Consider the following 25,976-nt stretch of genomic DNA (forward strand, 5'->3'; position numbering starts at 1 on the left):
TGTGTCAAAATTATGGCAGCAATAAGGGAGTTGAGAAAAACATACGGACATGGCTTTAGCAAATATTTGATTTGCACTGTAGAAGTGCCATTGCGTCTTGTGTCAACTGCTGAAAGAACACTTGATATTATACAAACCAATTGCATTTAATTAACAGAGAAAAAGGTAATAAAGCAAAAATAAAACTCCTAAATTGAAATTAGAAATGCCTATTTTACCTGATACTTTGTAGTGCCTCCTCCTTTGGTAGTAACATTTATCACTACTTCCTCCTCCTCCTCCAAGAACTTCTGACAATATTCTGAGTCTTTCTCCAGAACATAGCCAGTTGCTTCAATTACGTCTTCAACATGGAAAATCTTTATTGAAAATTCACAAAATAAAAAAAAAGGCATGTCAAAAACTTATCGGCAGCTTTTTTGTTCTTTTTTTTTTTTTTTTGTTCATACAAAGCTGAACAGGGCATCCCTTTCCATTTTAACGGTCTAATAGATCTTGCAAACTTCAGCTTAATCTTTCTTACGCTTTTTGAAAACCCAAGACTTGCTATGAATTTGTTAAAAGATGTTAAAGGATCTCTCCATATGACCACTGACATTACCTTTACTATAAGCCATGAGAAACATGCAACTTTGTCACTGCATTTTTTTGTATGTGGAGAGAGACAGGAGAATTCAGTACTTTCCTTACTACATACATTCAATAGAGAAAAATCAAAATGTCACTGTCTTCAGATGAGAATGATTTTAATCAACTGATAATATATCAGAAAAAAAAACAGTACAATTCTGTAGTTCAAAGCACTGAAGTTTTCAAAATGGAAAAAGGCTAAAAGCCTGTGACATAAATACTTAAGGTATTTTTCTGACCAATAATATACAATATAATTATATTTATTTCAAATACTAACTAAGCAAACACGGTATAGGTGCAAAGTGCCTTTTAAAGTCAGAGAAACATTTGCCTACCTCAACAGGATAACTCCTCCCTGAAATCCTTAAAATGGGACAGTGTGAGAAATAGCTGGAAAACTTCTCGCTGTCTACAGTAGCACTCATTAAAATCAGATGCAGGTCTGAACGTTTATGCAAGATCTCTTTCAGGATAACTAGCAAGAAATCAGACTGGACACTCCTTTCATGCACCTAGAATTGGAAAAAAAACATATACTAACTTCTTAATAAAGATGGTAAGTCTAGGCCCAAAATAACTATAGTTTCTGCAGAAAAGAAAGAGCTGATAACCTCGTCTACAATAACATGAGATACACTCGAGAGAAGACCATCTTCTTGAAGTTTCCGAAGCAGAACACCTGTTGTACAGTATAGTAGTCTGGTGGCTTCTCCTGTTCTAGATTCCATACGAATTTGATAACCACACAGGGAGTTCTATAAAAGAAATAACATGACATTAAAAATACAGGAATAACTTAAAATAGTAGACAAGCAACAGACGCTCAAAATTAAGTTAAATTTAAGCACTGTTAGAACCCAACACTGCACAAGTTGCTAATTAAATAGTATAGCGAATGACTGCCACATTGTTTTTTAATACATACATTTGATTTTGTTAAGAAAGGGAAAAATATATTGAAATATAGCAACCTGAGTTTCTCCAGAGCAGGAAAGAGCCGATAACCTCAGTATTCTTTTTAAGGGTTCTTGGCAGCTCTCAAATAAAAATATTTTTGCAGTGGAGGTATGGAATCCCCCTAGGGATTTCACACAAATAGACTACCATAAAACATACATGACCTTGCTTTTCTTCAAATAACAGAGAACTTTGCTGGAATGGACCTCTCTCAAAGCTGGGCCAGGCTTCAAGTCAGATTAGATTACTCAGCCTTATATCCAGGGCAATTTTCCCTTACTGATGGGGACCCCCTACTAATGGGGATGTCAATCTCTCTCGGCAATCTTTTCCAATGTTTGACAATCCCCATTATTAAACACTTACTCTTAGTCACCCTTGGTAAATTTTTTTAGAAATCACATATGGATATCCAGAAGCTCAGCACTGACAATTTATAAAAGCAGCTGACATAGCAAGAAGACTTTTTCAAGAAAAAAACAGTATCTAATTTGGTTGTGTAAGGAATAATAATGTTTTCACTTTGTACCAAGAATCCATCTTCCTAAAATTTGATCAAGATTAGAAATAGGAATCAAGATGCATCTTACCTTTCCTCCTGGTCCAGATTCACAGCCTAGCTCTTCACAAACCCTTGTAGCCAAACTCACTGCTGAGATTCTCCGTGGTTGCGTACAAACAATATTACACTTACTCGACCCCTCATCTAGCAGCAAGTCTTCTAACAAGAAATGGGGCACCTGGGTACTCTTACCACTGCCTGTTTCACCAGCTACAACAACTACTCGATGTTTTTTAAGAGTTTCCACAATTGAATATCTGTGCTTAAACACAGGTAACTCCTGTCTCTCTTTCAAAAGCCTCTGGTATTTGGGGGAACTTTGCAGCTTTTTGAACAAAATCCTGGAAGGTTCCAAATTATCTGTTTCTGGCGTCTCAAGTGAAAGACTGCTGAAGTCCTCATCAGAAACTAAATTCTCCCAGGAATCTTCAGGACCTTCAGATACTTTCGGTTGGTTTTCAGATTGTAGCTGTTGCTGTTGCTTTAGTTTGTTTAATAATTTAGCAATAAAGTTATCACGAGGTTTGTTAGTTTCTATCTTGTTTTCTTCTTCCTTTTTCTTTTCAATATCACTCCATTCTAGCCAGACATCTCGATAGGTAGGAGGCAGCAACTGATGAACTGACTTAGGGAGAAAAACAGAAAAAAAATTACTCTGTATACTACTCAGTAACGTAACTAACATTTTATGTGTAAATGAGCTTGCGTAGCAGAAGATATGATAAGGCTTGAGATACGGAACTACTTGTAAATACAGAAGCTGTGAAACCAGTTATATTAACATCAACAAGACATTTTATTCTCAGCTATCTTGCATTCTTTGCAACACTGAAAGAACAGTTTTACTACAGAATAGTTTCCTCCCCATATGCTGCAATGCCCGTGATTGTCAATAGAAGCAAAGTATTATATCATTCAAGCAAAGAACTTAATGGATAACACTTGACTAAACTGTTATTAAAATTTAATTACAGAGACTACAATTAAAAAAAAGCAAAGGGAGATTCCAAGCTAAAAACAGTAATATTGGTGAAAGCCTTACCTGTCCCTTGGTTAGATGATAGAGCGCCAAAGTAGCAGCTAGATGTTGTGCTTGCATACTATCTTCTGTTACAATTGTAGGACACATTGCCATTACATCATCTGATGACTTGATAACCCTGACCCTTAAAAACAGATTCACACAGGCATTTCTCTTAATTTTTGTTACCTATATAAACAGCACACCTGTTAATGTTGTTTAAAACACGAGTAAAAATCAAATACAGGAATTAATCTAAAAAAACTAATGTTTTTCAATAATCTTTTGTGAACAGACACAGCTGATCACATTTGACTGAATGGCAGAAAAATTTCAGCAGATTACAGCAGCACATTTGTAGGGTGAAGTGGGTTCTCCCCCTTCTCCCTTTACGTTGCCTTCATTTTCCTTAAAGCAGAAGTATTTGTACACATACACACCACCATTAAGGTTAGCTGCTTTGAAAGAACCAAATACTGGTGTGCCTTTGTGTAATCACTTAGCATAGACAAGCTACTGAGATGCCAGTTAAACAGATGTTAGCATCTCAGCAGATTGCTAATAGACACATGCCAGTCACATCAGCAGTAAAATTCCACATATTCTCTGAGGAACATTATGTTTAAACATCTAGTAGCTTCTACCTTGAAGCAAGAAGTTGGGATTTCCATTTTATTTAGTTCCTTCAAGAAGCACTATTCATTTGTAATGCCATGTCTACTTTGTTTGCATATGATAATATACTTTATATTATACTTTATAGTATTTTATAGCACTACATTATAGACTTAGATTTGAAAACAAACATAAAAGTCACTGATATTGCAGTGTTTTGGTTACAAATTTATGGTAGCTGTTACACAGGTTTCTAGCTTCTGCTTTAAACAAATCCCAAAAAGGTTTTTGTTGTTCATATGACTAAAACTTATGGCTTAATGTATTGCTTTGAACAAGAATGCCAGAAGTTAGTTGTCCAAAATTATTTTACAGAATTAATTTGCTTCAGAACCTTTCACACAGCAGTACAGAATTCAAAGCTAAATAAACTGATCCCCCCTTTAAGGGATCACTCAACAGAGTTTTACATTTGCTGTGATGTCCAGCTGAAGTGTTACTTCTCCAGAGCTATCCAGAGTGAAATACTTCCCTGCTGGACTGAAATCACTCAAGTTAAACACACTACATTGATATAAACCTGGACCAACATGACAAAACAGAAGTTTTGAGCATTTTTATTTTTAAATAAACCAAAAGGAAAATGTAAAGGTTATGGGAAATACATACCTACATTTCCAGTATCTTCCAACTGGAACCTTTTCAAAGGCAGGATTTGGGCTCTTGGGAAAATTCTTCCTGCACCAGTCAATCAAAAATTGTTTTGGAGATTTACCAGTCCAGCTTCGAGCACTGTAATCAAAGTTTCTTACATCTAGTGGTTCTTTCTTTTTGGCTACAAGAGTAGAATGACACATACTTTAATTCTCCTAAAACTTGTACTTATTTTACATTCAAAAATGTTTTATCTGCTCTACAAGTCTGTTTTCACTAGAGAGTACTGTTTTCTGAAGTGTTCTGCAGCTCTACTAAACGAACAGAAAATACTGGTGCTGACAAATGACAGAAATTCCTGCTTTTTCAAGAAAGGAAATTAATTCCTAGCAGGAAATTAATTACAATATTCTGTTTACAATCTTCGATCATTCAGTAATTCAAGAGCTTTTACTAATATTCTGTTGTTAGGAAAATATTAACAGTTTGAAGGTTTACAATGAAAACACTTTAGAAAGATGTGAAGGTGACAATTAATGGGAATGGTCACTAGCCCTGTAGCAATGAAAAAAGAAACACAAGATTTTAGACATGACAGTATGGCAAAAATAGCTTTTAGCATCATGTGCTAAAACAGATACGGATCTTGTCAAGTTAGCTTGGTCAGCAAGACAGCCCACCTGCCATTCCCACAATGAAAAGTTGACAACTCCACACTGAAATGCTATACAACCCTTAAAAAAAGAACTGATACTGTAAATCTGTGGTACGTGCCAGGCTTGTATTGAACAAGTTCCACCACACCTTTCTCTTCCTTTGCAGCACCTTCAGGTTTTTCAAGCAAACTCAGATTCAAAGTGGTTTCTTGAGGTACGGGAGCTTGAGGTAAGGGAGCTTTTTTCTTTTCGTTTTGTTGTTGGTTTGAAGTTTTCACAGCCGGATCAAATACAGGATGCTCTTCAAGCACTGCCATTTCTGTCAAAGAGAATATATAACTTATTTCTACCAATTGCTGAGCATTTTGTTCCTTAAAAAGAGAAGAATAATTACATTAATTCATATTGAGCAGTGAAAACCCAAAAGTGAAATGTTACTGACTTTTTACAGTTTGACCCACATGAAAACAGTAAGTTCAGGAAAGCTTGCAGTTCACAGAGTGAGTGGCATGACAGATGATGAAATCAATTCAACCTGACTCAAGAGACCTACTTGCCTAACAAATATGCAAGTCACAAAATGAAACACAGGTAATCTGCAGGGCTTTACCTTGCTGAATTCTTCTTATTTTCTCTTGTGCCACCTTCTGGCCTTGCTTGTCTTTGTCTTGCTTGGAGATGCTTGCTTGCTCTTTTGCTTCTGAAAGTTTTGCAGCCAGGTGTACATACCTCTCATTCTATTTCAAATAGAATTATTAATCACAATTTTAATATTGTATTCTTGTCACCATTAATATCCTTCATAATAAAAAAGTAATCCTTTATACTAAGCTTAAAAAAACGTTTCTCTTTTGTGCAAGTAACGAACAATTAAAATCTCTCAAAATTTTATAACCACCTTCCTAATCTCACTGAGATGTGTTTCAAAAATCCTTCCTTCCCAGAAAAATGCATTCGATATTTTGAGCTCAGTACTAAAAAAAATAAGAGGAAAAACAATGGAGGAAAGGAAAACTACCAGCATATTTCCATTCAGTTGCCTGATACCAAATCTTAATTAAAAAAAAAAAAAAAAAAAAAACCATGCTAGCTATTCAACCCTCAATTTTTAACAAACCAATCAACTAGTTGCAGATGTGCCGGACATATCTTTAATACAAGACATATCTTTAAGACAAGAAGAAATGGCGTTAAGTTGTGCAAGGGAAGGTTTAGGTCAAATATTATGATAAATTTCTTCACTGAAAGGGTTGTAAATTAGTGAAGAACAGGCTGCCCAGGGAAGTGGTTGAGTCGCCATCCCTATGGGTCTTCAAAAAAAAACACGTAGATGTGGTGCTTGGTGACATGGTTTAATGGTGGACTTGGCAGTGCTAGGTTAAAGGTTGGACCAGATGGTCTTAGAGGTCTTTTGCAGCCTAAATGACTCTACATCGATTTTTGAAAGTTTTTGAATATTTCTCATGAAACATTACTCTGTCTTACTGGGTCAAACTTTTCTTCATCTGTCTCTTTCACAGACTCATTTTTCTCTTCATCACTCTGTTGCTCAGCATATCGCAAAATCCACTCCTTCATACTCACTTCTTTCTGTTTCTCTGCATTTGTCTCCTGGAAGAGCAACCAAAATTACAAGTAATGATAGCAGTAAGTGAAACCACCAATGTTTTTTCTCAGTCAGAGTTTAGGAACTACTGCTTAAGATTTTATATAAATTAAGTTATATGACAGAATGCTACTTGTAAATAAACAGAACAAACCCACTCTAGGAAAAAATTAAGCTATGACTTACCAAAAGTTACCACAAACAACAAATTACAGAGTCTTTTAGACTTCACATGGAAAAACGTTACTTTTCAAATTACCATTCCACTGTAGTTAAAACAATGTGGATGACAGTATTATTTAAGTATATTATATTTTCAGAAGTTTTCCACGTCACTGTTGAAGTTGATGCAAATTATGGATTTTGGAAAATTTCATGCTCTCTTCCCACCAATAAACACAAATAAATTTCTCAAATTACCTTAGTTTCAGGGCCATTCTCTTTCTTTTTCTTATCTACTAAGCGAGGTGGAGGTTCACATTTTGACACAGGAGAACAAAATTTTGCTCTAGGTTTCTGTTGCTGTTCGTCAAACTGCTGGCTGAAGCCTTCAGGCAAGGCATCTTCAAAACAAAAAACCAATGTCATAGAATGTGTCAACAATGATTACTGAAAAATCTTTTTAAGTGTGTTGGGAACCAACTGGAGGAACATAAAACAACAACAGTATGCCCAAAATAAAAATCAGGCTATAACATTTAAGTAAGTCAGCATTTGCTCATTGGACTTTGATAAAACTCTAAGAATCGGAAGAAAAAGATTGTAAGACTATCAAAAAATAGTAACAAAATAAGTCAGCAGCACAGCTAGGAAAACCGTGATGACTACTGGTCTAAGTCAAACAATATATTTGACTACTACTTTCACGTATTTCCGTATCAGAGTTGGAACTACTGTTCTTCAATTAAAAACTGTAGTCAATTCTCTGTCACTATACTTACCATCAGGAAGGTTTAAACAAAGCCAATCAAGTGCAGAGTGAAGATCACCACCATATAAAAGTGTGTTTTTCATTGCTTCCTCAATGTGTTCAGTCTTAAAAGAAAACCTTTGCAAAGCCATATATACATCCTACAAATAAAAAAAAGTTAAACATTAAGATTTAACCTAGCAATTTAATAAAGGCTCAAACTTCTATTTCCCACATATCAGATAACTGAGATTAAACGGATAAAAAAGCATAAATTAACATATCAGAAGGCAGAGTTGAAAATCCTGTCTTGAAAATAAAGCTCATAATAATTTTGAATGTAAATATATATACATATGTATAAGTAAAGCCACATCCCAGTCTCTGAATAGAGTGCATATTTTCTGTGTAGAAAGATAAATCTGCAATTTTCCAACTATGACATGGAACTAAAAACGTAGGAAACAACGTCCTTAAAACATTGAGGTTAACTTCTATTCCTCTATCTATTTGATTAGATACTCTGATTGTGGTTACTGAATGCATGGAGACATGTCTTTACTGATAAACATGCTAACTGATTCCACCGGCTAATCATTAATGCAATTACTGGAAAATACGGTACACTGGCTTGTACTACACGCAGAAATATGAATAACAAAAAAAAGAAACTGTTTACTCTAAATCAACAATGGTCAGAGGACAACATTCTAAACTCTACCTGCAGTTTCTTAGCAGTAAGTCTTCTGGAAATCATTCCTTTGTCATCATTTTGTTTTTTATGGTCATTGATTATATCAATAATCCTTTTCTCCAAATTACTGTTTATCATTACCTGCATAAAGAAAAATAGTTGATACAAAGCAAAACACTACACCTTTTTATGATATATCCATGTTCTTCATTCCTAAGGAAATTAGGATGCAGAAATCTTTCTGCCATTCAAATCCCTGCTTTTCCAGTTTTCCATAAGTTTGGCAAAACCTTCTTATGAAAGGTACAGATTTATTTAAGTTCTATGTTGTTGTTTTCTTTTTAACCTGAAATAGAAAAAAAATCATTCCCTATTACAGAGAAGGCCCATTTATATCTTAAATAATATAGGGATTCCCTTGACATAATGTAAGGAAAAAGTAATTTAAAAAAATAATCTACTGGAAAGAACAAGGCCTCTCTCCTCAGCTCACTAGAACTAATCTAAAATAATTTGATCATTAAGACAATCTTGTGAGACTCTCCTTCTTATCTGGATTAGGAAAAAAAATCCAGACAAAATTTTAGTATTCTTAACATCTCTAAAACATGGATGAAGCTTTAGTTGTCACTGAGATTGCCATGTAAAATCTGTATTCTTCCTCTGACAGGAAGAAAAATATACGTGCACAACAGAAGCCCAAACACTGCTCTTCATAATCCTGCATGTAATGTATAATTTGTTACTTAAAGACAGATGTTCCGCCCTACTGCTTTATCCCATTTCTCAAAGCACACTCAGAACCCCAAACAGCTCAAACTCAAGAGACAAGGTCTAACACATGAACGTAGTTTACACGTGTAACATAACACATATAGCTGAAGAAATATTTACTCGGGTAAAAGAGTATCATGAATCGCAAAGTTCTTTTGCCTAAAGAAGATACTCACCTTGAGAATAGACTTATCTAGATTTGCAGCAGCAGCAGCACTGGAATCTACTGGTGAACTAAAACTGTAAGTTTTTGGACCTGCAAATTGCAAACAACCATCAATTACATACACAGAGTGCAGAGAACACTCTATATGGTTTTTAAAGCAGATCCAACACGAGGCAAGTATTACACCAATATGCCAGTAACATGCATACACTTAAGAACAATAAGAACACTAAATGGTGTGGAAAGGCCATTTACCAATGAGTGGTAAAGAAACAAATGACTCAGGAGACAAAATATAAAATCCTGAGTGGCACAATGAGGAAAAATGATCGACTGCTCACTATCCATACAAGAACAGGGAATAATACTCCCCAAACAGGGAAGCTAATGGCAAGTTCAAAGCAAGCAAGAGTGATGGTTTGTTTGTTTGTTTTAATTACAAAATGCACAGCTCCATAGCAGAGCTCTGCCACTGAAGCTGTGGGTATAGGACATTTGTCTAAGCCCAAGAGGAGGCAGGATGGTTTCGCACAATGAAATCCTTTTTTTTTCTTTTTGGAAGGATATTGAATAGAAATACTACATGGCTCAGCAAGTCCTTTAGCCACAACTGGAGGAGGATGTAAGAGTACTCTCTGAAAGTATCACTGCATGTCTGGTCTGTTCCCACCTGGGTACCTGCGTTTGGACCCAGTCTAGGGGAGGGTACTGGGTTACACAGGTCTGTGGTCTAACCTGCTACAGTCGTTCTTACTTTTCATTTAGCAGCTGTTAGTGGAAAAATATCTGTTCACAATGCTATTTATCATCACTGAAATTGTTTAGCTTCTCACAACAGCCAGCTTGATGCTAGACGCTGTTCCTTTTGAGAATGCAAGTGCTGTTTTTGCTATGGTGCAGACAGAAAGGAGCTGAGCAGCCTCGGAGCTTTCAGCACCCTGCCAGACCGCACGGCACTCCGGAGAGGGAAGCAGGGTGCTCCCTGAGGTGCTGCTGCCCCCCAGCTCCTCAGCAGGACGGCTCACCTGTGCTGGACAGTTTCTGAAGATAACTAAGTACTGTGGTGTTGGAGGTGCGGGAGACATGAAAACACAGGTATCAGAGCCCAGATTTGGAAAAGCACAGTTAAGCGGCTCAGAAGTTTAATACACGGGGCGAGGGACTGCAGGACTTCATGTTAACATGCTGGGACCTGGGATGGCCTGACCCGACCGCTGCCCGGCTCGCCTACAGCCCGCCGCACCGGCTGGCGTTACAGGCAGCCCAGCCTCCCCGGACACCCCCGGGCCCCGCTGCTCACCCAGCCCCGCTCAACTCCGTGTTTCTCCCTGAAACCCACACCTCGTTACAACCCCCAGCCCCAAAACCCGCTCCGCCTCACCTTGCTTGACGCGAGGCTCCTTGCAGGCGGGCGGCGGCCGCGGGGCCGCTCGGCCGCCCGACGCCTCAGCGGCAGCACCGGCCTCGGCGGCGGCCCGCGCGCGGGCGGCGGCGGTGGCGGCGGCGGCGGTGGAGGCGGCGTGGGCCGAGCCCCCAGCGCGGTGCCTCTTGTTGCGGCCGCCCATGGCGCTCCGTGCCCGCAGCGGATCCGGAACCGGCCGAGGCCCGGAGGCGGACGCCCGGGGCAGGCAGGAAGGAAAGGAAGGGACGGGCGCGGGGCGGAGCGGAGCGGAGCGGGGGAAGATGGCGGACGCCTTCGGGGACGAGCTCTTCAGCGTGTTCGAGGCGGAGCCGGCCGCCGCCAAGAGCAAGGCGGCCGCCGCCGAGGCCGCCAGGAGGACGGGGTGAGCGGGGCCGGGGGGCGGCGGGGGTCGCTGGGCACCCTCGGAGCGGGGCGGCGGTGCTGCCCCGGCCCCAACGCCGGGCACCCCGCGGGGCACGGGGCGGCCGGGAGGTGACTTGGAAACGCGTGGTGGCTCCTCAGAGGGGGGCTTCCCCGGGTGGCGGGGCGGACACCGCCTGGTTTTGTGGAAATGTGCTCGTAAAAGGCAGGCCTCGAGGGTGCTGCGTGTGTGTGTGTGTGTTCGCAGAAAGCGATCGGAGGAGGCGCCGTCAGGGGCTGCGCCAGGGAAGGCCAAAAGGGAAGCCGAGGTCGATAGTACAGAACATGCGGTTTCAGGAAAGAAACCAAAATTGGAAGACGTTGTATCAGAAGACACAAAGTAAGTATGCAGCCTGCTGTGTGAGGGAATTATAACCAGGCGTACTTGTTAGCTGAACATCACCCGTGAATAGTCAGCGTATGTAGCCTCGCAGTGTTTTTGCGTGAAGGTGGATTTGCCTATTCATTTTCTATTAACTTTACTTATGTGAGGATATGCTAGTAGTACAGCTTCACCAGTGATGAGCACTGGAGGGGTTTAAAATAATATTGCAGACCAGTAGTTAACCAGTGTGCAACGTTCATGTGTTGTTATTGCACGTGGATCAGGAGCTTTTGGTCGAAGCCGTTGTGCTTGTTTCAGGCCTGTGGCAAGCAATAAGCAGTGAGGAGGCAGGCCTCCTTCCACCTCACTGGAAGACATAATCAGCTTCGGATACAGCAATATGAACTTGACGAGAGGGACAGAAAAAGACTTTTGAGGCGTGTAAGATTATAATTGCAGGACGTACTTGTGATATAAGTGTAGACGATTCTTTTAAATTTGAACACAAATGGCAGGTACCTGACATGGAGAAGAGGGTAAGCTTGGACATGTTGAAAGCTGGGGAGATAAGGCAACCGAAGGGTAGCTAGAGTGCCATTTTTGTGCCTTAGGATCTGCACACCTGTCTGTTTTCTTTTTAGAACTTCCTGACAGGTACTATGAGGGTTGTGAAAAAATAGATTGAAGGGACAGTGCAGGAGCTTTGTCAGCGCAGTCTGTCTTAAGAGATTGTTGGGAACTTGGACGTTGATGTTGGTTCAGAAACAATTAGATAAGTTCATGGAATAAAACTTCATACGGAGCTACCAAATACAGATGTGTACCTCCTAGTTCAAGATGTAGAAGACTTAACTACAGAAGTAAAATCTGTGTGCTTGCTGAGTTCTTGTACTTTTCTCTGGGTGACATATCGCTTCTGTCAGACAGAATTCATTGCTCTTATGTGGTCATTTTTTTCTCAAGTTCAAGATAAGATTTTCTGTGAGAACAGTCATGAGAAGACTTTTCAGAACATTGCAATCATAGAGTACTTGTACAGAAGCAAAGCAGAACCAGAGTTACCATTTTAAGTTAGTTTTTATGTAAGTAGTATCAATAAAATGTGTACTTGTCTATTATAGCTTACTAAAGTATGTAAATACTGCGTGAGAAAACGACTGTTTTATGCCGTGGGACACTAGCTGCTTGTGGCCATGAGAGAAGGGTAAAGAAAAAGAGGGTTCTTGTCTTAAGGCAGCTGTTTGGGTTGTTTCAGGCTGCTGTTATTCAGTACCATAAAATACAGGTCTTGAATTTTGCTTTTGTATACTGAGAAAAAAAGTCCACATTTAATTGGAAAACTCCACAGGAACATGCTTTTATAAATGTGACCCAAGAGGAATTTTGTGATGCAAGTTTTTAAAATGTTTAAAATCCTAAAGTAGTAGCTAAAGTACGCTTAGAAAATAGCAAAACATTAACTTACAGGTGTTCTTAGTACTGGTAGTAACCTCTACCAAATGTGCAGTTTAAGTTTGTGCATCCTGTTTTTAGTGCTACAGTTAAAGTAAAGGTGAAGTTCAACGTTTATCGTTTTATAAGGAAAACAGGATTCTTACATGTATTCCTTGGCAATCCTAACTCATATATTTTTAGTCTGGCAGACCTGATGCCACACGTAAAGGTGCAAGCTGTGGAAACTGTTGAAGGTTGCACACATGAGGTGAGTGCAGTGCAAATGAACATGGAAACTCTAGGCTTTTTTGTAGAAGTACATGCATTACCGCTAGTATTATACTATTGTTTGTATTTATTATTGTACTAATTATATGTCATTTGATAGTACATTTAAGATTGAACAGGCCTGTAAATAGTTTGAGCTATGCACTTGACATTGCCCATGCACAAAATACACTTTAAAGTTCAACAGGATATCTTACTAGAAGCTGTTTGAATGATAAATGCAATAAAATGAGTGGTTGTGGAAAACTCGATAATATTGGTAGATTTTTGTATTTAAAAGGTATTGAGCACATTCTGAGAGCTGTTCTTGAGGAAGAGAGCCTGCAGATTATTGAAATAAGTCTGTACTCATGGTACAGTGTTACTGTTCAGCAGTGCATGGAAGTATTTTCCTAATCTGTTTCAAGAAAGAAAGACTTTCTTGTAAAGCTGGTTAGTGTTGAAAATGACATTTTGGTAAAATGGGAAAAAAAGACTTTATGTGAAAGCAAGAAAATGAAAACTATCTATTTTCAGATTATGTTAATGGAAATGATACAATTATAATATGAAAAATCGGAAGCATTAATGCTGATTTTTATTTTATTATTTTTAATCATCCTTCATCTCAAAATGATTGTCAGGAAGAGTTTCTATGAGTATTAAATATGTAAATTTTAACTTTCCTGTACTTGCATGCTCCATTTGTTTTTTCTTCTGTCTTAGAATCACTGAATCATAGAATAGTTTGGGTTGGAAGGGAACTTAAGGATCATCTAATTCCAACCCCACTGCCATGGGCAGGAACATCTTCCATCAGACCAGGTTGCCCAAAGCCCCATCCAGTCTGGCCTTGAACACTTCCAGGGATGGGGCATCCACAGCTTCTCTGGGCAACCTGTGCCAGTGCCTCATCACACTCACAGTAAAGAATTTCTTCCATATATCTAATCTAATCTTACTCTCTTTTAGTTTAAAGCCATTACTCCTTGTCCTATTGCTATACTGCCTGACTTTCCTGTAACGCTTCCCCAGCTTTCCTGTAGGACCCTTTTAGGTACTGGAAGGCCGCTATAAGTTCTCTCAGGAGCCTTCTCTTCTCCAGGTTGAACAACCCCAGTTCCCTCAGTCTGTCCTTGCAGGAGAGGTGCTCCAGCCCCTTGATCATCTTTGTGGCTCTCACCTGGACATGTTCTAACAGGTCCATGTCCTTGTTCTGGGGGCCCAAGAGCTGAATGCAGGGCTCCAGGCAGAGTCTCACAAGAGCAGAGCAGAGGGGGACAATCACCTCCCTCATCCTGCTGGCCACTCTGCCTTTGATGTAGCCCAGGATATGGTTCGCTTTCTGGGCTGCAAATGCACGTTGCTGGCTCATGTTGAGCTTCTCATCAACCAACACCCCCAGGTCCTTCTCCTTAGGGCTGCTCTCAATCAATTCTCTGACCAGCCTGTATTTGTGCTTATCTGTCTTCCAGAACTAACCCATGTTAATTAGGGTCACGTTAAAGGACCCTGTATGGTGATGCGTTTTTAATAAATCACAGAATCACAGAATCGTCTAGGTTGGAAGAGACCTCCAAGATCATCCAGTCCAACCTCTGACCTAACACTAACAAGTCCTCCACTAAATCATATCACTAAGGGCTACATCTAAACATCTCTTAAAGACCTCCAGGGATGGTGACTCAACCACTTCCCTGGGCAGCCCATTCCAATGCCTAACAACCCTTTCAGTACAGAAGTTCTTCCTAATATCCAACCTAAACCTCCCCTGGCGCAACTTTAGCCCATTCCCCCTCGTCCTGTCACCAGGCACGTGGGAGAATAGACCAACCCCCATCTCGCTACAGCCTCCTTTAAGGTACCTGTAGAGAGCGATGAGGTCTCCCCTGAGCCTCCTCTTCTCCAGGCTGAACAACCCCAGCTCCCTCAGCCGCTCCTCATAAGACTTGTTCTCCAGACCCCTCACCAGCCTCGTCGCCCTTCTCTGGACTCTCTCGAGCACCTAGAAAAAAAAGAAAGAAGAAGCTGTCTGTACAATTGATGATACAGGTTTTAAAGCCAATGCATCTGCACAGTCTTTGTTATGTAGAGATGTCTGATAGAGGTTTGTCATCACAGTAACTGAAGAGGGCTTAAATATTTAGCATGAATGAATATTAGATATTAGCCAGGAACAGGAACTTAACCTGCATAAACGCATTGTCCCTGGAAAGGGAGCGTGGTCAATGTGAGCTGTGTAATTGCTTTTAACCTCTGTTGGCCAGAAACTGTGACTGCATCTTGGCCTGAGGAGTTTGTTTCAAATTAGGTAAACCAGAAATATTTCACATCAGACAGCAAGGAGTATCAGAGAAATGGGTAAAGGGGTACTGTTGTCAGGAGGGTAAAGATACTGAGAGGAAGGACACTTGACACATGAGCTCATAGAACCAGTATAATAGAAATTCGTATGAGTTTTCATGCATTTTGCATTTCCTTCCTCAGCTTTTCATAGCTTGATACATCACTGGAATGGACACACAGAATTCTGCAATTGTTTTTGTTTAAAATATATTTTATAGGTTGCACTTCCAGCAGATGAAGAGTTCACAGGTCTAAAGCCAAGAACTGGAAAACCTGCAAAAGTATGTGATAGATTCCATTAATTTTTCTTTTGCATATGTTTAGTTAGTAGGTAAGGGTAGAAGAAAAATATTATACTTTGCCAGTAAGACTTGACAAAGGTTTAAAAAGATGACCTGTCGTAAGTAGGATTGATATTTGTATTTTAAATGTGGTAGAGTAAAATGAAGTGGTTGAATGGAGTGGATAGGCTTTTGTGGTTTCGTTTCTATTCTACGACATCGGGCAAAGGCTTTGGTGCTGTGCTATAGTTTCTCTCCTGACTTATTAAATTAGAGAAAATGCAGTCGTCCAGGCCAGATTTTCACTCCATACAACAACAAGATATCAGCAAAGATCTTAGGTGTGTGTGTTAGATAATTTTATGTAAATAGCAAGCCACTTCAAAATTCTGGATTAAGGTTAATTGAAATTACAAATGTCTACATGCATGATTTCATTTCTGCCTGTAGTTTGCATGCTCGTTTGGTCAGAGAATAATCAATGTAGGTAGTAGTCTGTGTTAAAAATATGTAATGTTTTTGCTTTCTTTTTAGGAATATCCATTTAGTCTTGATGCCTTTCAGAGAGAAGCGATTCTTTGTGTAGATAATAACCAGTCTGTGTTAGTGTCAGCTCATACATCAGCTGGTAAAACTGTATGTGCAGAGTAAGTAACTTTCTGACAGGCTCTAATAAGAAAATGGTGTGATGCTTTTGCTGTCATTTTGTTGAACCATCAGTAGCTGTTGTGCATCAATTCCTAGATTAAAAAGCTTGGAATTGAATTGACTGCACTAGAATATAAATAGAATATAAATAATTATTTCTTTCATCTAGCTTAGTGGGTATTGAAAGGCTTGAGTAATGTTTAAGCTTGTATTTTATATTTAAACAATCTGTCCTTATTGAGATGTCTTTCTATAGACTGAGAGAAAAATTTCTGCAATACAGATTTACATGAGTTTAGAAAAAATACTTTTGTGTTCTAGCCCATATTTGCAGCTAATAAAGAAGATCATGTGTGTTTTTTTTAACTTTTATGTCAGAAGTATCAGTTTGATTTAATTATCATCTTGGTGTTTATTAGGCAAGAAATGTTTAAACAAGCACATACTTTTTTATCAGGGTTTGGAGTGACTTTTCTGACCTGAGATGAAAAGTGAGATGTACGTGAAAATATATTACGTGGGTTCAAATAATAGTAGTTTGACACAAAGCATTTATGATTAGATTTTTAGTTAAAATTAGATGTGTTCTGAAGTTCATCTAAATCAGTCAACTTGTCAGGCATTTGTCACTCTCCAAAGAGACACAAGTAGTTAAGTTTAGATTGCACTGAACTTAAACTGTTGTGAAATGCTTCATATCATTCTTCTGGTGTTTTGAATTACATTTTTTTTTTCAACCAAAAGATCTGAGGAAACTAAAAAGTCATGGATATCTTCTGGCAACTTTAACATGTTCAGTGTTTGAATACAGGTATGCAATTGCCTTGGCTTTGAGGGAAAAACAGCGTGTGATATTTACGAGTCCAATTAAAGCTTTGAGTAATCAGAAGTACCGTGAGATGTATGAAGAGTTTCAGGATGTTGGTTTGATGACTGGGGATGTCACCATTAATCCTACAGCTTCTTGTCTGGTGATGACAACAGAGGTAAGATCAGACACAAGTTCTTGATCTATCTGTGGTTTTGTACCCTTTTCTAACTGGAAAGGTCTGACAGTAATAAATTAAAATTATCATTAAAAGCCCAGTTAGGGTAAAAAAGAAAAAAAAACCAGAAAGTTCATTATTTCTCCCTTGTGCTTGATTTAAGTTCAAATTATTAAAAAATTAGGTAATCCCTGTAAATTCATGCTTTTCGACTCTTACTCAGGAACTTTAAATCTCAGTTTTTGACAGCTCCTTTTTTTCCCCTTTTCTAGATCCTGAGAAGTATGCTCTACAGAGGTTCTGAGGTTATGCGAGAAGTTGCATGGGTTATTTTTGATGAAATCCACTACATGAGAGATTCAGGTAACTTATATTATGTATTTTGCATTTCATATCCGTTTTTTTGAAGAACAAAGACTTTATTAAATCTATTTTCTCTTGAAATCAGACATCTTTGTGCATAAATCATTCAGAATATGTTTTCTACTGAATTTTGTGAAATGGTTATTGTGCATAGCAATCTGCATTGTCTTTGCTGAGACAAAAGCAACTTTGAGGACATTTGTGTGTACTTATATATGAGGTGTTTGTTAGTTTTTGTTTTATTTTGTATTTAAGTATGCTGTTCTTTGGCTTCAGAGCTGAAAAACAGACTTTAATAACATAAATTTCCCATATGACTTTTCCATTCTCAGAACGTGGTGTAGTTTGGGAAGAGACAATTATTTTGCTCCCTGACAATGTTCATTATGTGTTCCTTTCCGCAACTATTCCAAATGCTCGTCAGTTTGCTGAATGGATCTGTCATCTTCACAAACAGGTAATTTTGATGTGATAGACCTCTATCCTTGTGATCTTGTGGCGTAATACTGTGTCTTTGTTTGAAAAAAAAATGGACCTACAAGCCTCTTTTTAGCCATGTTACTATGGCTTCTAACTGATGGTATAGATCACTCCTGCCTTCTTTGATAGTACACTTAGCCTTTGCGTCTGTACGGACTGTTGGTTCTACATACAGCTTTAATGTTTCTTTCTTTAATAGTTTATTTTCACCATTTATTTAGACACCAGCTTGATTTCAACAAACACTCTGAATTATGAAACACCGTGAAAATACTATGATTTTCAGAGGCAGGCCTTTCAGGACGTAGAGGCTTCAAAGGGCTAGTTTGCAATCCGTGAACGTTATATTCATCTCTGTTTCAACAGTGACAAACTTTTCTTTCATTGTTTGCATTAAAATAGGTGTGTGATTGTGAGTGGGCTGACAGCAGCATGACAAGTACTTGTCACACATTTTTATGAGCTTTCAGTTATATCTTGGATATGCTTGCTAAGTTCACACAAATTTGTAATTATTTCTCTTCCTGTTTTCTTGCTGTCCCCAGAGAGCAGAGCTCAGCGCCTGCCCCTCCGCTCCCCTCGTGAGGGAGCTGCAGGCCGCCATGAGGCCTCCCCTCAGCCTGCTCTGCTCTGGGCTGAACAAACCAAGGGACCTCAGCCACTCCTCATTCGTCTTCTCTAGACCCTTTGCCATGTTTGTAGCCCTCCTTTGGACTCTCTAGTAGTTTTATGTCCTTCTTATATTGTGGCATCCAAAACTGCACACAGTTGACTAGCACATCATGGTTCCTGAAACAGGCTGGAAGAGAGAGGCAAAGCTGAACTTAATGAAACAGGCAGATTGAGGAGCAGGGTCCTGGAAGCAGGCAGGCAGGGCAGAAAAAAGTAGAGAGACACAGCATAGGTCCTTGGAACTGGCAGGGAGAGCAGATGTCCATCCTAGAGTGATTCCATTCCGCAACAGCAATTCCTGTAATAATAGTCCTTTCTTAATAGAAGATCTTGTCTTCCACTGAATTCTTCAGTGTCTAGGTGTTTTTTGGCCCGTAGACTATGTTGTGTGCAATTCCAGAAGATACTATTATCCCAGGCTGAAAGCAGGTGCCTTATCCTGCTGCTCAGATCTTTTTCTTATCTGCTGCTTGTTTTCTTCCTTATGTTTATGGCATTTTTTATTTTTTTTTTACCAGCTGTCAAAGCTGCATGTCTTCTGTGACTGACCATCAGTGGAGTTTATAGTTCTGGGACCTCTGTTTTCAAACTATGCCCATATGCAGGGCCCTTGCTGTTATCCCAGGCTTAAACTGTACTTAGCAAGTACTGCTCCATTTCACAGAGGATTCTCATAATGAGCTTAAGGACAGGACCACTGCCTTTCTCAATTAGCATAGCATGGTTCATATGAGTGATATGTGCTGCTACTAGAACGCAAGAATGAACAGTAAGCCATAAATTCCTAGGAAATAATGTATACACATACAGACAAAATGAGAAAAGAGGAATATGATGAATATGTCCTGTTCCAGAACCTTTCAGTTAATTTTTATTCTGTTTTTTTTCAGTGATGGTTTTGCAGCAAAGAATATGTGAATTAGAATTGGGGAAGGAACTTCCACAAGAGGTTGCTCTGATCTTAAAAATAACTCCAAGCTTTGATTCTCATGTGGCTTGTGATGAAAGGAGCATAGCATAAGAGATGTTTATTCAAGCTTGGCACAAAGCTTTGACTTTGTTTTGCAGAACACTTGCCTGATTTTTTTTTAAAGCAGATTTATATAATATTTAATATTTTCTAAGGAAGTGTTTCATTTATTTTTTTCTAAACAAATGTTACATGTTAAAGCTTTTCATGTTTTAAAAAATATACAGTGTGCCTTTTTTAGGTGGTGCAAGAAATACTGCAGGCTTTTTTACAAAATAGAAATTAATAGTTCTTCCTTTAGTTTTAAAAGATGTTAGCATATTTCAAGTCTGTTTAATAATACAGAAGAGACCATTACCTATCTTTACTTTTTCTTTTTTATGAGAGGTTGTTTGGTGTCAACTTGTATTCCTCTGAAGGATTAGGAAGCTTTCATGTTCTTAAGCAACATCATTAGTATAAAATCCATATTCAGGAAAGAAAACTTAACTAAATTTCTTTGAGTCTTAGATTCTGGCTTTTAGAAGGATGTAATTTAAAATAAATGCATTGGACTTTCCCTCAAGCCAGTATTTTTCCAGTGCACTTAGAAATATGAAATATTTACATATATGCTGTTCTTTTTTATAGCCCTGCCATGTGATTTACACAGACTATCGACCTACTCCACTGCAGCACTATATATTCCCAGCAGGAGGAGATGGATTGCGTCTCGTCGTTGATGAAAATGTAAGGAATAGTCAGTTAGTTTGAAATTTCTTTTTCCTCACATATCAGTAACGAGTTTCATCTTTTGCAGAAATTGGATTGACTATGCAAAGGATATTTATGTTAAAGTAAAATGAAGGTCATATGGGTAACGGTGATCTCTGAGATGTTGATTTTTGGAATCATATAGAAGACACTGATTTTATTATCTAATGTCATGTACTGAGCTGAGTAATGCTTTGCTGAGATGGCGTTATCATCCTTGCTTTCTGAGGTTTCTGTTACTGTTTCTCACTTAATTTTCTTTTTTGTTTGTTTTAAAGGTAGCATTATTTAAATTTTCCTTCAGTTGAGGGGGCAAAATGATTTTGTGTCTTTAGATGATTCAGAAGTAACAATGTTTAAAATTCATTATTGACATGCACAATAGTAGCTTATGCCGTAAACAGCAGTATTGCACTTCATTGGGTAGAACATCTTCATGTAGACATTCATATAAGTCAGTTTTGCTATTGTACCATTGTATTGGGTTTACGTGGCAAGGTTTTGATAGCAGGGGGCTGCAGGAGTGGCCTCTGAGAGCAGAGCCCAGCAGCTGCCCCATGTCAGAGCAGAGCCAGCTCCAAAAAGGACCCACTGCTGGCCAAAGTTGAGCCAGTGATCAACACTGGTTGCACATCTGAGACAGCACGCTTAACAAAACGGAAAAAACTGCTGTGCAACAGCAGCTAGGAGAAGGAGTAGTGAGAACCAGCCCTGCAGGCCCCAAGGTCAGTGCAGAAGGAGGGCAGGAGGTGAGGTGCTGCAGATACAGAACAGAAGTTCCCCTTCAGCCCTTGGGGAGGAGCCCACACAGGAGGAATTCCCCTGAACTTCTCTGGGGGAGGAGGTAGAAGACAGTGGGTGGGAAGGGGAAGGTGTTTTTAGTTAGCTTCTATTTTTTCACTGTTCTAGTCTGCTAGTGAAAAGCAATAAATCATATTAATCTTCTAATGCTGAATCTTTGTCTGTGGTAATTGCCGAGTGATCTCCCTGTCCTTATTTCAACCCTTGAGCCCTTTTTCATGGTATTTTTTCCCCCTTTTACTTTGAGGAGTAAGAAAGCAGTGTGGTGTAGTTCAATTGTCTGTCGGTGTGAAACCACCACAGTCACTGAGCATGTCTAACTTAGTTGATGGTGTAGTAGATAAAACGATGAACAATAACTTCAGAGACACAAATACAGTTCTGAGCTGTGACACTCAACCTAATAATGTCACTTGTAAGCTTATGCGTTGTTTTTTTGTCCTTCTGCATGTAAATGTGTGGTAATAGTACTAGATATGTAAATAAGTATGTATTTTTCAGTGGGCTATGTAAGAAGTAATTGTTTACAAAGGTTGTGTTTTATATCTAGGGAGACTTCAGAGAAGATAATTTTAACACAGCAATGCAAGTGCTTAGAGATGCAGGAGACTTAGCAAAAGGGGACCAGAAAGGCAGGAAAGGAGGAACAAAAGGTGAGTTTGAATCTCATTCTTAAGTAACTTCTTACATTATATAACTTTTCTTTAAAAAATAAAAATAAAAGTTGCAGCTAAGTTGTACTTCTATTTTAATTATTACTTAACAGAATAATTTTCTGCTAAAATAACTTTGAAATTCATGTGATCTCTCTACAGGTCCTTCAAATGTTTTTAAGATTGTGAAGATGATCATGGAAAGGAATTTCCAACCTGTAATTATTTTCAGCTTCAGTAAAAAAGATTGTGAAGCCTATGCACTTCAGATGACAAAGTTAGATTTCAATACAGGTACTGATAAGTAAAATATAGTTTTATTCAACAAACAATTGTAATTTGAAGTGAAATATTATTCTGGGTAGTTATTTCTATTTCATTTGAGTCTTTTTGTGTAAAAACAAATATAAAATATTTATCACTTTTTAAATTAGTATTTATTTACCATTCCGGTACATCAGCCCATTTTCAGTAGGAAACTGTGGGTACACAAGTATTTGATCATCACAATGTTTGACTGTTCCTCTATTATAAACTTTTCTTTCTCCAAAATGCTGTTCACTGTGATAATAGCAGAAGAATTTCTAGAAATGTCCGTCTAGAAATCTGAGCGTTTTCTCCAAGTTAAAACAGCTGTATAAGAAACCACTAGACTGTTCTTGCTCAACTGTTCAGTCCACTTTTCTTTCCTTACTTCCTCTCCCATCTCATCAAAGAAAAACCATAACAGTAAACAAAGAAGATTTTTTTTTCATTTTGGATTAAGTCCAAGCTTGGAAAATGAGCTTAAGTTTGTGGCTTCTTGGAAATGTTAAGAGTAGTAACAAAAGTAAGAGGTCTGTTGTAAGTCAGAATACCATTTCTTGTGTGAGAACTCTTCAGGATTCTTGCTTGCTCACTTGCTCCCCAGTCGTTGCGCGTTCTGGTTCAGTGTACAGAAAGTGTGTAAGAGTTAACAGAGTAGAGTGCAGATGGGTACTGTTAGGTAGAAGACAATCGTGGAGGTTTATGAAATACATAGAACATACATAAAGCTGAGAAATACCAAGCTTAATGGTAGCTGAAATTGTGATTATTTTTGCAGGTTTGTGCTATTCTTCCTCTTCCCTAAGCATACAGTTACTGTTAGGCTCTCTAAGGCCCACATTGATTGATTGTCTGACCACAGTGTAGGTGGTTTTGTGTAGATTTCACAGCCTTCTACACTATTTTAAAATTTTACAAATTTGAGAATGTAGTAACGCTCTATTTACACGAGTTATTACAAAACCTAGAAGGCTAATAAATTACAAATTGCCTTTTCAGATGAAGAAAAAAAGATGGTTGAAGAAGTATTCAATAATGCAATTGACTGTTTGTCAGATGAAGACAAAAAGCTTCCTCAGGTGAGTGTAGACTAAATAAGCGTAGCTACTGGTCTCCTGTTTTCTGCAGCTTTCGAGACTGGGGGTCTTGTGTAGTGGGTACAGAAATCATAAACTGGATATTCTCATTGATCTCTCTGAGGTTTTCTGTCTCTTACGTTGTGAACAGGATTCAGTGACTAGGATTCCTTCTAGTTGTGATTCCAGCAAATCACATGTGATAAAACTAACCAGGGAGTTTGTACCCTGTGTTGTTTTTTTTTCCAAGTATGTTTTTAAGTACACTTGAGAGCTTATACTGGGGCTAAAACTGTCTGGAAATAGTTCAAACATGGATGCAGTATGCACTTTGTCTGGTATTGACTGCTGAGCCTTTCAAAAATTGCAGTGATCCATCTGCATTGTAATTTACTCTCCAGTCACTAAGTATAGTGACTGTATCTTTACAGTAGAAAAATCCAATCTTCTAAATGGACAGAATATTACGGCATTCAGTAAATGTGAAAACTAGTTTCTTCTGCACCCCTTTCCATTACTTGCGTCCATCAGTTATTACTGTAGTGATCTTTACTATGAGCATGGCAATTCCTCCTTGAAAAAAACAACCACTTGATTTTTGGCCATGCCTGCTCACTTCAGATTCAAGATGTCTGTTCTGTTTTTGAACTTGAGAAGAACTGAAAATAGGAATCCGATGTATAAGGCGTTAAGTACACTGAAAAAACAGCACATAGAGGGTTTGTATCCGTATGATCTGTTGTGGTCTCTGTAGGCATTAACATCTGAAAAGCATATCCTCAGAATTAGGTGTGGGGTGGTAACCAAATGTTCATAGTTAGATCATTAATGACAGTCTTACCTTTGTCTCTGTTTTTTTTTTTTGTTCTTTGAAGACAAAACTTACGTAGCGATTTTAAAGAGTAAAGTTTTTAGAAATAGAGTAATTCAGTCATTGACAGCCTCAAGTTGCCTTTGCAGCGTTCGTAGGTGCTCAATTCACCGTTACTACACAGATCAATAAATGAAATCACTGCATTCAGTACAATAGCAATACAAAATATGCACATGCAAATCACTGTTTGGAAAAAATGATATATAGAGAGAGAGATTAATTTAAATATTAACTGCATTTGCAAATTAGCATGTAGCTTCACAGTTGGCCTTAGCCAATTTATGACTACTGCTGAAAAAATTGGCTGTTGGCTTTACCATTCTTACCATTCCTAGTTTTAAGTAGAAAATAGTATTGAAGTGGCATATTTGTACTGGATTTGGGTAGGGTAGAGTTAATTTTCTTCCTAGTAGCTGGCATGATGCTGTGTTTTGAATTTAGGATAATGCTGATACCACACTGATGTCTTAGCTGCTGCAGAGCAGTGCTTACACTAAGTCCAGAACTTTCAGCTTCTCACGCTGCCCTGCCAGTGCAGAGGCTGGGGGTGCACCAGGAGCTGGGAGGGGACAGCACCAGGACAGCTGGCCTAAGCTGGCCAAATGGGTTTCCCACACCATGTGGTGTTATACATCTAATATGGGCTGGCTGGGGTGGGCTTTTACCCATGAGCTTTTACTTCTTTTTCCCTCCAATTCTCTCCCCCATCCTGCTGCGGGGGATGGCGGGAGTAAGCGAATGGCATTGTGGTGTTGAGCTGCTTGCTGGCTTAAACCACAACATTACTGCAATCCACCATTTCTTGATTTTAAATACGTGTATGCTAAGAGCAGAGGTTTTATATTTCTGGAAAGAGTATTAAAATTTCTTTACTGGTCTTGTGTTTCTTCCCAGGTTGAGCACGTACTTCCTCTTCTGAAGCGTGGAATTGGTATCCATCATGGCGGTCTGCTTCCTATCTTGAAAGAAACCATAGAAATTCTTTTCTCTGAGGGCCTAATAAAGGTACATGTTTTACATCCACATATGGGTTTTAATCTGTTCTGAACACACTGTCAGTAATTCTGACAAACCAAAGGAGTATATCTTAGCTCAGAACGTGCACTAGGGTATGGTGGAGATCTGCTTCTTGAGTAAAAAAGGGGAAAGAAGGACTCATTGCAAATGCCATTCTGAAAAATGCTTTGTGGTTTGAGTGTGCTTCTATTCAGGATTAGTATTTACCAAAAGCTTTTTTAAAACATTGTATAGACTAGTTAGTAGGCAGTCTTAAATAGAACTACATACATATAAGGGGTGGGGTTCTGTTTTGTGGATCTAGATATTGGGTTCTGCAAATGCATACATCCCCTCTGGAAGTCTTTAGGTCTTCCAGTAACACAGGTTATTTTATGTAATTAGTTACAGCTCCCTTTCCCTGAGAGTGTGTGTGTTTGCATAAATATCTCCATCTTTGTCTGGAAAAAAAACTCTTGAAGCTGTTTTTTACCATTTAGTCTGAAATGCATTGCCTTAAATATCCTATAATAGTACATAATTACAGCTCTAGTTTTAAGTGTTCAGATTTTATTTTGAAGTATTAAAACCTGCAGTGTATAATTTCAAAATTTTCAACTGTTGTATGATATATGCTTGTGAAAACGCAGATTAGAGGGGCAAAAGTGTTTTCTG

General features: G+C 38.6%; 2 protein-coding genes across 2 annotated transcripts in view; one reads left to right on the top strand and one right to left on the bottom strand.

The window, feature by feature from the left end:
• The window catches only part of DHX29 (DExH-box helicase 29), a 28,463-nt gene extending 17,650 nt beyond the window's left edge, over positions 1-10,813 (bottom strand). Inside the window, exons 1-14 of the mRNA XM_040542274.1 lie at positions 10,630-10,813; positions 9,259-9,338; positions 8,336-8,449; positions 7,646-7,775; positions 7,125-7,267; positions 6,584-6,709; positions 5,709-5,835; positions 5,247-5,417; positions 4,458-4,623; positions 3,195-3,318; positions 2,181-2,777; positions 1,245-1,388; positions 969-1,145; positions 219-359 (exon numbers count right to left, since the gene is read on the bottom strand). Coding sequence (XP_040398208.1) covers positions 219-359; positions 969-1,145; positions 1,245-1,388; positions 2,181-2,777; positions 3,195-3,318; positions 4,458-4,623; positions 5,247-5,417; positions 5,709-5,835; positions 6,584-6,709; positions 7,125-7,267; positions 7,646-7,775; positions 8,336-8,449; positions 9,259-9,338; positions 10,630-10,813 — 2,424 coding nt within the window. The remainder of the gene's footprint in view (positions 1-218; positions 360-968; positions 1,146-1,244; positions 1,389-2,180; positions 2,778-3,194; positions 3,319-4,457; positions 4,624-5,246; positions 5,418-5,708; positions 5,836-6,583; positions 6,710-7,124; positions 7,268-7,645; positions 7,776-8,335; positions 8,450-9,258; positions 9,339-10,629) is intronic.
• The window catches only part of MTREX (Mtr4 exosome RNA helicase), a 47,064-nt gene continuing 31,899 nt past the window's right edge, over positions 10,812-25,976 (top strand). Inside the window, exons 1-13 of the mRNA XM_040542275.1 lie at positions 10,812-11,032; positions 11,279-11,410; positions 13,031-13,097; positions 15,661-15,723; positions 16,258-16,370; positions 17,183-17,357; positions 17,630-17,720; positions 18,053-18,177; positions 20,473-20,571; positions 21,947-22,049; positions 22,212-22,343; positions 23,355-23,434; positions 25,200-25,310. Coding sequence (XP_040398209.1) covers positions 10,812-11,032; positions 11,279-11,410; positions 13,031-13,097; positions 15,661-15,723; positions 16,258-16,370; positions 17,183-17,357; positions 17,630-17,720; positions 18,053-18,177; positions 20,473-20,571; positions 21,947-22,049; positions 22,212-22,343; positions 23,355-23,434; positions 25,200-25,310 — 1,512 coding nt within the window. The remainder of the gene's footprint in view (positions 11,033-11,278; positions 11,411-13,030; positions 13,098-15,660; positions 15,724-16,257; positions 16,371-17,182; positions 17,358-17,629; positions 17,721-18,052; positions 18,178-20,472; positions 20,572-21,946; positions 22,050-22,211; positions 22,344-23,354; positions 23,435-25,199; positions 25,311-25,976) is intronic.

Source organism: Cygnus olor, chromosome Z (assembly GCF_009769625.2).
Source record: "Cygnus olor isolate bCygOlo1 chromosome Z, bCygOlo1.pri.v2, whole genome shotgun sequence".
In the NCBI taxonomy this organism is placed as follows: domain Eukaryota; kingdom Metazoa; phylum Chordata; class Aves; order Anseriformes; family Anatidae; genus Cygnus; species Cygnus olor.